Genomic DNA, 11255 nt, shown 5'->3' on the forward strand with positions numbered 1-11255 from the left:
CACCCAGTGTTGGTTTGCCTTCCATGCATGTGGAACTACTGGAGTTTTGTTGTTCCGCTAATTCGGCTCTCCTCCCATGTTGACCACGGTGGAGCTGCGGTGCCACGAGGGGAGCGGCTTAAACGTTTCGCCTTTTGACCCAGGTGTAGATTGGCCATTCGTCACCGACATCGTGTCGAACGTTGAGCGTCACCATGAAAGCAAGTGAAGGAGGGCTATCAAAGTTGTCGCACTGTTTGATTCCCATGCTTTGACCGGACGCGGCACCCGACGGTTGGTCAATGTAGATGTGGGTCTACAAGAAAGCCAACTGGCTATTTAGGTACTCACCTGTCGAATCATCTGCATTCCGGAATATGGAAACATCGCAAAACAAATTGTTGAAGCCATCACGACCTTACACATTTCCTTTGCATCACATTCGCTGACAGATTGATTTAACTTAATCATCTCAACATGCCGCAGGCAAGACGAAGGACACCATCCAAGAACTCTTCCTTCGAACTACATATGCAAAATTCTAAATGCAGTAATACAATTGGGAATATGTCTCACTGGATTCTCAGTTGTCTCTCTCGCCTGGAACCTGAAATCGATGGTCCGCAATGCATTAGATTCCAAAGAATTAAAATCCATCAGATGTTGAATCCACAAGCATGCATATACTTGAGCCAGTCCAATGCATGATAAAGGAGGATCAACATTATAAATCGCCATGAGCTAAATATAGACAAATAAAACATTTTATGGAAAAGAAAGAAAAAGGCTAAGCAACGTAAAAGGATGACTTCCCATTCTACAAACAAGTGCAAGAACTTTATTTATATCATGCACCGACAGAAGAATCATATGGACTTTTCTGAACCCATTGGCCAAAATCACTAGCAAGAAGATCACATAAAAAGAATTTCTATTTTGGCTCTAAGTCAATTCTTTTAGTCAAGATATGCCCAAAACAAACGGACAGTTTCAAATAGTTGTATCTTTCACATACTCAGATGAAAAAAGAACCCAAATCTAATGCTGCTAAAGTCCTAACAACTCTCAAAATCATTGCTTTCTGCAAACTTGCACAGTTTGATGTTCATCAACTTTCACCTTTGGCAATACATGAATCATCAACTTTCAATTTGATTTGATCCTCCAGCAACTTGCCGTCCTTTGGCACCAAACAAGGGATTCCATTGACGATCTAAATAAAGCACCAAAAGCAAGATCAGATAGTCATGAGTACATAAGATCTGATATAAGCAGTGACATGCATGATCTAGCACAAAAGTAAATGACAGAAGCAGAAATATAGGAACTTGAGAAAGTCTACAACTTTCCCTTTTTCCTTGACTCTTACAAACAAGTTCAAATTTCAAACTCCCACAGGATATTGCCAATATTATGCATATTTCAGCCACTTATATCAGGGTTTTCTGAAGGGATCGAGCATAGCAAAAAAGAAAAAAAAGAAAGAAAGAAAAACACTATTTAAAGCTAAAAAACTAGGAAATATATCATGATAATGACCCTGAAGTTTCTACAGCTAAATCCATATGATTTTCTGTACCATGTCATTGACCTTTTACCTTAATACTCTTCCAATGTTTTTCCCCAAAGCAAGAATTGGTTCATAACCAGGTTTTAACATGAAGTCATGATAACTTCTTAGAGATATCACAACTACGGAAATGGATTTTAGACGATGACAGACGGATGAACATTGGAATAATAAGTTTGACTACAACAAGTTGAAGTAGAAACTATGAGATGAAAATCTTTGTGCAGAAGTGACAATTCAATTAATCAAGGTAAAACTCTAAAGAAAGTCTAATCTATGTATGACAAACCATTAATTTCTCTTTCTGGAAATCTTAATAACGTGAAAGTCCAGTCAAAAAAGTTGGTGCCTCGAGAATCAAGTATCTGAATTCTGAACCTATACTAATGCAATAAATTATACAACTTCAATTATCCATAGTCTAGAATTTGTTTCCAACCATACGACAGCCTCTACCGGTGCAAGAGCCTAGATGACCTGCATCCTCCCCAACAGTTGTCCTCCCCTACCGCCCACATGCTCGGCCGAGAGGTTCCATGTTCCATCCAGACAATAGTATCTCAGGGGCCATAGAGGACATGGCTTGTCTCGGCCCCAATATCACGTTGGTTGTTTTGGGATCGAATTATCTCTCTGTCCGTTATGAAAGGAGTTATGAACGTATTTAGCTTTCTACAGAGAACTATTGTCTTTCTAGCTACAACTCATATTGCAGAGAAGATAAACTAGCTAGGTGCTGCAAAGACACAGCAGAAGATAAGCACCAAAATGCATCAGTGGTCTTTTTCTCCTTTCTTCTTCTGAATCGAACATCAGAGAATTGTAGGGTGATTAGAGGAGAGGGAAAAGATAATCGAGACTCACCGGAAACGAAACACCGACGGCATCGCTGACCAGGGACCGGGAATCTGGACAATGCCTGGAATGGAAGAGCAAAACTTGGAGAAATGAATGAAGCAATTGCATGGGTAGAGCCGAAACAATCTTCTTCTGGTGGAGGGAAAAGAACCTGAGGGGCTGCTTGGAGAGAGGGCAGACCAAGATTTCGGAAAGCACCGTGAGGAGTGCATTGCCGCCACCTCCGCCGCCGTCCTTGAAAAGGAGAACACGGGATACCCTCACCATTCCGCCACCACAATCCGCCCCAAATTTGGTCGCTCGTGCTATCGCCCGTGGCTGTTCGGAGCAGGACGACGTACAAATTGGGCAGGCAGGCCGAAGCCCATTCCAGCTCAAAGATTGAACTGCTTCAACATTTAAGATCCGATCCGATATGATCGGATTTTTTTCGATTTATCGTCAATTGTATTAAATGTTATTTTTATTGTCACGGTGGGGATGGATAGAGCACTCCGCATTCATTCACATATCCGTTCCCGCTTAGTTTATATTATTATATAATATAATATATATTTATTAAAAATAATATGAATAAAAAAAATATACGAGAATTGAATATCATTCATTATATTTGATTGTATTTATATTTATATTTATAAATATTATTTTTATTATTTTAATTTTATTAATTAATTTAATAATAATTTTATTTTATTTTTTAAAAAAAATAAAAAATTAAATTAATTAAGAGAATATGAAAACCCGTGGGTTCTTTACCCCAGTGGGATTCCCCGTGCCTGCCCCCATCCTATTTAAATGAGAAATGAGATAGCACGTGAACTCACAAGAACTACATGTAGGTGAAGCTGAGGATTCAGGACCACATTGCCTCTTTAATCTATTTGGGACAAGCAGTCTAATCCCAGTCTGGCTCACCAAATTGGACTGGGGTTGGGCACAATTCCTTATTATGTTTAATGTCTTTATGTGTCAGTTAGTTAGGCCCAATTAGGACTATAGAGAGCCAGCATTTTAGAATAATGTTCTGCTTATCATTTTATGTGGTTTGCAGTTTAAGGATATCTGCTATTCTTTATTTAAATCTCTTGTACTGCATTTTGTACAACAGTCCCAACCCAATGTACGTTTTGTGACATGCATCCATGGAAATCGAACAAGGCTTTTAACATGGTTGGTAGCTTGCCCTCTCAATTTTCTTCTTCTTAATCATACTCGTAGTTCTGATCCCACCAGCACATTAAAAGGTAAAGCGTGGGCAGAAAACCGACTATCAATCCAACTGCAAATGGAACTCCAAAGAAGACGAATTTGTCTTCGTCGTAATCATCATCGTCTTCCTTGTGGTTTGCTCCACTCAGAGTTGAGTTGCAGAAAAGCATGGAATTACTGTAGAGGCCGGGATTTCCTTCGAAACTTGAACAGGGGAAGCTCGAGAACTGACCTCCACTTGGAATTACTCCTTGCAAATGATTGTAAGCTACACTGAAGAAAGACATAAAAGTAAGCCCAGCGAGAGAAGGCGGAATGCTTCCTGACAAATCGTTGTAAGACAAGTCCAACCTCTCCAAGTTGACCATGCTTGATAGCTGCTCAGGAATAGAACCTGAGAAGTTGTTCCAGCTTAAATCCAACAGATGAAGATACTTCAAATTCCCAAACTCTTTCCAAATTGATCCATTCAATCTGTTATGACTCAAGTCCAATGCTGGTGGGAAATGCGTGTAACTGTTGTAGATGAATGCCGCATCGATCGGCTTACTTCTATACCAGTAAAACAATGGCGTCTCAGGGGAAGAATCGTCATCCTGCAGGAGGGTTACCCCTGAAGTCAAACTCTTCAGTTCTGTCAAGGAGACTGGGATCTCCCCATAGTACGAGTTGTTTGACAAGATCAAGCGAAAGAGATGATCAAAACCTCCGAACCACGACGGTATCTCTCCGCTCAGATGATTAGATGATAGATCCACACCTCTTAGCTCTCTGCAATTTCTTAACCACGAGGGGATTGAACCTGTCAAACCACAGTTTCCCACGGTGAGAGAACGTAGGTTTGGAAACCCTCGGATTCCGTGCCCCGGCATTTCTTCACCTTGGAAGTTTTGGGCCAAACCAAGCACTGTCAAGTTATGGCACTCTTGGAGAACTTGCAGTGCCTCCGAAATATTTGAGAGACTATTTCCATTCAGATTCAGGTAGGAGAGGGATCGAAGGTTGCTAAACTTCTTGGGAACCTGTCCACTTAATTTGTTGAGAGACAAATTCAAGATGTTCAATGCCTTGCAAGAAAAGAGAACCTCCGGGATGAGCCCTTGTAATCTATTGTATCCAAGGTTGAGCGTGGTAAGACGGACTAATCGTCCGAAGTCGAGGTCGATGCTACCGCCGAGAGAATTGTTCCATAGATCAAGAGACGTAAGCATCGAACACAAGGACAACGACGCGGGCAATCGACCCACAAAACCATTGGATTTAGCTGAGAAAACCTCGAGGTTTTGCAGGCCGTGAAACACGTCAGGAATGTTCCCGGTGAATCTGTTGTCAGAGACATCCAAATGGTGGAGGCTTGTGAGGTTTGCTATACCCAGTGGCAGCTTGCCTGACAAGCGGTTTCTGCCTAGATCGAGCACCTTCAAGAGCTTCAGGTGGAACAGCTCCGGCGGGATGGGGCCTCGGAATGAATTGTAGGAGAGGTTGAGGAAGCTCAGCTTGTCCAAAACAGCCATGGACGTCGATAGAACCCCTTCAAGACCCTTCCCGGATAAATCAAGACCGACGACTCTCGTGACACTGAGCACGCTAGAATTGGTAGAGGACGAAGAGGAGATCGGGGAAGAAGAGAATAGAGCACAAGAGACTCCTGGCCAACTGCAACAGTTGGTGTAATTAGCATCGGCAAGCGGCCAGTCGTGGATTTGGGTGACGAGGCTGCGTGATAAACCATACAATGCTCCGAGATCGTTTGGGTTACAGCTATGGCTGTAGGAGCCGTAAGCATCGGTATTCTGCATGTAGAAGAGGAATAGTAGTAAGAGAATAGAGTCGTAGTAAGGATAGGTTGAAGATGCCTTCCTCATGAGACTCAGATAACAGTGGAATGGAATGGCAAGGATGGAGCGAGTTCGGAAGAAGAGTTATATAAGTCATAAAATCTGACAAAACGTGGTTTGACTTTTTCTCCCAGGCTGCTTCTTTTCTTCTTATAAGACGGAAGGAAAGTCCTCTTATTTACAAATGGACAATGAAAAAGGTCAGCAAGATAACAGGTTGGGGCGTTCCTCCCAAGCGCATAAAAAAATATGTTAGATGTGCTTGATTTCTTCACGTCTTTTTCTTTGAATAGAAGTCTATTGTTATTTTTTAAAAAACATAATCTATTGTTGATTTAAATATCTTTGAAGCCTTCACTTGATGGGAATGACACGATTTTATATTCTGCTTCATATCATCTACAAAAAGTCTACATAAAATACTTCTCAAATAGAGATGGCAGAATCCACATGCCATTGAAAAGATGATTGGACTAGAATAGGGAAGATGAAAAATTGACCTCCACTTGGAATTAGTCCTTATGGTTTTGGCAAACTCTCAAACGGAGTTCTTTATTTATTTTTCATTGAAAATTATTTTAATGAGTTTCATGGATCTAAGTTCTTAATAGTTGAGGGTAAACTATACTTATCTTCATTTCTAAAAAAAATAATGAGAAGAATCCCCTAAACCTAACTAAAATTGATTTATAAAATTTTTTTGATTCTCTTTCCTGGTCTACCCTTCCTAGAATCCAAACTTTCCCTTACCTTTCATCAATTAGATCTTGGCCTATGTTGTCTCTGTAAATTTAACTATCAACTGAATAACTATTCTTCCAATTGGTTTAAAGGCTATTGAGGCATCTGGTAGGGACACCTAATTTCTCTTATTTGTTCGTAATTATCCAACAACTCCTTTTTATACTTTTCGATAAGTATGTTGAAAGAAACAAGATTAGGTCTTCAACTATTAAAAACGTTGGGATCTCTCATCTATTTATGTAGATGATATCTTGATAACTATTAAGGCCACCACTAATTCTTACATGAACATATCCAATGTTATATTCCAACCTTATGTGCCTTAACATTAACAAGAGTAAATTTATATATTTTTTCAAGCAAGATAAGATTGATGTTAAACATAGAGTTTTTAACTCCCTCAAATTTACTAAGGAATCTAGGTAACATTGTCACGACTAAATCCCTTATATTAAAAACCAAATCATTAAGAAATTTCTCAGTGGGATCAAGTTAAGTTAGAAAAGTGACCTTGATTAATTTAATCCTAAGCTCTATCCCCCTCCACTCCACCGTTGTTAGTTGTTGGACCACCAACAAATTTGCCAACTTTATTTTTAAGAATAATAAGTTCTTTTTTCAACAAATTTGCTAACTTTATTTTTAAGAATAATAAATTCTTTTTTTGGGTGACTCTCTCTATCTCATAGAGAGATCAGGTTCCTTAGTTGGAATCAGATAATGGCCCTCAAAGAATTTGAGAGTTTTTGAGAGTTTGGTTTGGTATACTATTAATACTAGGCGTATCCTCTCTGTTCTCACCAAGTCCAATATTCTTTGGGCTAGAGTCTTGAATATCAAGTATGATTTTCTTGATCCTTGGGACTTGGGTTGTGAAAAAGCTTTTCAAATGTCAAAAATAATTAACAACATTATCCACTGTGTTAAGAAAGGTCTTGAGAGGATTATTAAGTATTGTCTAGGTTTAGTGAGGACCCTTGGCTTTTTTAACAAACCTCCTAGCAAATGACATATATTTTTTAATTATGAGGAGATCAATAATATTCTATGTATTAATGACTCGCCGATGAACATATCCTATTGACTTGTATTTTTCATTCTTTTCTACTAGGTAAGATTATAGATATACAGTTATCCCCTGAGTCCAATGATAGATAGTTGGGTTTAGAATCCACAACTTAGGATAGGTAAGAGTTAGTGGCTTCTATGAGCATCTATCGGTCGTTAAGGGATAGATATATAGAGTATGATAGAGATTGGGATGGTTAAAAGATTGTTTGAAATCTGAGTGTTCTACTTAGGATCAAAATCTTTCTATTGAAACTCTTATCGGGGCAATTGTCTACTTCATTATGACACTTCATTATGACTTTCTAATATTCAATGAAATGTTGATCGGTGTTTTGTTTGTCACATTCATACTCTGTTAAACATATTCTCCTTTCCTATAGCTTTGCTAGAGCATATTGGGACATGCTTCAATCCAAACTCAGTTTTGGATTCTTTTTCATGCGTAAGTGGTTCAATGTGATTAGTCATGGGAAGAAGAAGAATGGGGTATGATAGGGGAAAAAATGGCGATGTGACACGCCATCCCCCCTGAGCGACACACTGCCCGAGGCTCGCCATACCCTGCAGCAGCTCGGCCTCCCACGCAACCCCAGTGGCAATGTCAGATGCCACCAAAAGTACAGTCCTGCCCTGCAGACAGCTACGTCAGGTAACATCAAACCTCCTCTATAAATACCCTTGAGTCCAAAGCTCTAGGGGGGATCACACACTCAACACACGGAGGTTTCTCTTCCTCCAAAACCCTCTCCACATCATTGCTAACTTGATCGTCGGAGGGGGCCGGGCCCCCGGCCCGACCTGTGTGCAGGTGCGAGACGAAGTCGCCTCTTCTCGGCGCTGCGGCGGGGATTCCTCCCGACCTGACCAGTCGACCCGACCTGCCGACCCGAACCGCCGACCCGACCTGCCGACCTGAACCGCCGACCCGACCTGTCGACCCGAACCGTCGACCCGAACCACAGTGCTCGGCTGCCAAGAGACCCCGAGAGACGTCGCCCGAGATCCCCGACATCCGGACCCCAGAACCAGTCGCGTCGACCCCGAGGCCACGGTTTAAAAAAGTTACTTACCGTAACAGGGTAGATTTGCTTATGCTAGAATCAGTTCTGATATTGTCACCTCCTCTTGGTTCTACGGAAGAACATGAATGCTTTTAAGTTCAGCAAGTGCCACTCGCATCCTCTTTCCATCATGCTGAAAGTCTTGTCTTCCCTTAATAGCAATGATTACCAACCTAAGTAACTCAACCCCCCCTTGCATGCTTTTGCAGGTTTGGGCTTCTGCTTTGTTAATGGCAAGGATCCATCATCTTCGAAGGAAGTAACATCCACAAGCATCAACCCCTTCTCCAGGCCGAGGGTTGGACGATATGAGATGTTTTCGTAAAAGCTGTGATGAGATATAAATATAAATAAATTTTTATATATTAACAAATATTAACAGGCTATAACATACAGTAAAATTAAATTGAATCACAATCAAACAAAATATCAAGACTTACGTAGAAAATCCCTCCAATATGAAGGATAAAAATCACGGGATAAATTAGAGATAATTCATTATAAGAATAATAAATATACAAATGTCACTCCTTTGCCCAAAATTCAAACAATAATTTCAATAAAATAACTAGAATACAATAATTATGTCATTGTACACAATATCCAAATTCTCTATAAGTAATCATAGCAATAATCTATTGTAGATCTGATCTAACATGAGATAAGAATATTACTTGGATGATTGAGAATAGTTTCTCTGCGTTGTCCTTATTTTCTTCCCTTTCCTTCTCTTATTTTTCTGTCATTTTCTCATCTTTTTTGAATCAAGATGCTATTGCAATTTGATACCTTGTTGTTGTAGTTTTTTCTCTCCCTTATTTTCATAGCCACCACACCCCCCTTATTAGATCTAGGGTTTGACTTGAAAGGGGGGGTGGGTTGTGGGCTATTAAAGCCCACTATGGGTTGAACTTGTGGGTTGTCAACCTAACAATCTCCCTCTTTAGCCCATAAGGGAGGATATCCCATAACTCCTCAATGTGAAGCCATGCCGACCAGTTGTCGGTATATCTCTTGTATTTTTTTTTTGGTAAGGTCTTTATCAACATATCTACTCCATTGTCATATGTGTGAATTTTCTGAAGCTACAACTACTTCTCTTTAAGTATATTTTTAATTTAGTGGTATCTAACATTATATGCTTTGACTTGGAATGCGAAGTTGGGTTCTTACACAAATAAATGACACTTTGGCTGTCACAATTTATCACATAGGTTTCTTGTTTCAACCCTAATTCTTATGAGAATTCTTTCATCCATAATATTTCTTTGCAAATCTCCGTAGCAGTAATATATTCTGGCTCTATGGTGGAGATGTTGAATCTCGGATTTTGATGATGAAGTCAATTGTCATTTGTTATCTAATCTATGTGTTGAGATAAGTGTGCAGGATTAACTACGATGAGAGTAAGACAAGCAGCAGGAGTTGCGCCGGAGTCAAGATCATGATCACGTTGGGAGTTCGAGAGTTCGACGGAAGTTCGGACGGTCGTCGGAGGTTCAGAGAGAACAGATCCGAGAAGTCCAGAAGCTTGCCAAGCGAAGCTCGTCGGAACTCGCCAAGTGGATCGTCGCAAAGTCCAGGAGTATGCCGGATGTCCGCAGAAGGATCACCGAAGGTTATCGGTTGATCGACGGAAGTTGGCCGGAAACTCGCCGGAAGAAGCGATTGACACATCGGAGCAAAGCTGCAGAAGTTGTCTTAGAGATAATCGTAGTTAGCACGATGATTAAGCATGAAAATGGGAAGTGATCCCATTAGCTTAATCTTGGGGCAATTGGGCCCCTGAAAAGATTCAAAGTGGGTCGAATGGAGTGAACCATTCGGACCCTGATTGCACCAGGAGGTGCAACCGCCCCAGCCAGGAGGTGCAACCGCCTGGGCTGTGGGGTTGAGAGGTGCAACCGCCCCAGCCAGGAGGTGCAACCGCCAGGGTTGCAAGGCTGGGAGGTGCAACCGCCCCAGCCAGGAGGTGCAACCGCCAGGGTTGCAAGGCTGGGAGGTGCAACCGCCCCAGCCAGGAGGTGCAACCGCCAGGGTTGCAAGGCTGGGAGGTGCAACCGCTCCAGCCAAGAGGTTGCACCGCCAGAGCTCAAGTTCCGAGCTCTGCCAGGCGATGCAACCACCGAGCTCAGTCTTCGAGCTCTGGCAGAGTGGTGCATCAGCTTGAGCTCAGTCTCGAGCTTTGCCAGGTGATGCATTCACCAAGCTCAGTCTTCGAGCTCTGGCAGAATGGTGCATCAGCTTGAGCTCAGTTTGGAGCTCTGCCAAGTGATGCAACCACCAAGCTCAGATTTCGAGCTCTGCCAGGTGATGCAACCACCAAGCTCAGTCTTCGAGCTCTGCCAGGTGATGCAACCATCGAGCTCAGTCTTCGAGCTCTGGCAGAGAGAAGCAATCGGCAGAGCTCAGTCTTCGAGCTCTGCCAGGCGGTGCCACCTCTCCAGTCGAGAGGTGCAACCGCCTGATCCCAGAATTCTGGGATTTGATCGATTTGATCGTTTTGAGCTCGAATTTTGAATTGGGTTGGGGCCTATAAATACCCCACCCATTCAGCACTGAAAAGATAACAGACCTATACCAAAATCGTGATCTTTTCTGTGATTCTAAAGAGCTCAAAAGTGTGGTAAAGCCTTTAAGTCTCCTCCTTCTGTTCTTCAAGTTTTCAATTGTAAAAGTGAGGAGAGAAAGGTCTGTAAAGGTTGTCTCCTAAGCCTGTCAAAAGGAGAGAAATTGTAAGAGGGAAGTTTGGCCTTCGCCCATTGAAGGAAGGCACCTAGTTGACGTCGGCAACCTCATCGGTGGAGGAAGCCAAAAGTAGAGTAGGTCAAGGCTGACCGAACCACTCTAAATCTCTGGTTTGCGTTTAATTTCGAGTACTTTATCATTACTGCAAACCTCCCTCATCACTACTGCTCTCTG

General features: G+C 41.7%; 2 protein-coding genes across 2 annotated transcripts; both read right to left on the bottom strand.

Moving 5' to 3' along the window:
• Positions 1-483: 483 nt before the first annotated feature.
• Positions 484-2774, bottom strand: LOC135638537 (uncharacterized). Its single transcript, XM_065151682.1, has 4 exons — positions 2559-2774; positions 2414-2468; positions 1099-1192; positions 484-586 (listed from the first exon to the last, which is right to left on the bottom strand). Exons 1-4 carry the CDS (start codon positions 2672-2674, stop codon positions 552-554), a joined length of 300 nt encoding a protein of 99 aa, XP_065007754.1. The 5' UTR covers positions 2675-2774; the 3' UTR covers positions 484-551.
• Positions 2775-3559: 785 nt separating this feature from the next.
• On the bottom strand, positions 3560-5489 carry LOC135637855 (phytosulfokine receptor 1-like). The gene is made up of 2 exons (XM_065150694.1): positions 3971-5489; positions 3560-3892 (listed from the first exon to the last, which is right to left on the bottom strand). Exons 1-2 carry the CDS (start codon positions 5482-5484, stop codon positions 3613-3615), a joined length of 1794 nt encoding a protein of 597 aa, XP_065006766.1. The 5' UTR covers positions 5485-5489; the 3' UTR covers positions 3560-3612.
• Positions 5490-11255: the final 5766 nt, after the last annotated feature.

Source organism: Musa acuminata, chromosome BXJ3-5 (assembly GCF_036884655.1).
Source record: "Musa acuminata AAA Group cultivar baxijiao chromosome BXJ3-5, Cavendish_Baxijiao_AAA, whole genome shotgun sequence".
Lineage (NCBI taxonomy): Eukaryota > Viridiplantae > Streptophyta > Magnoliopsida > Zingiberales > Musaceae > Musa > Musa acuminata.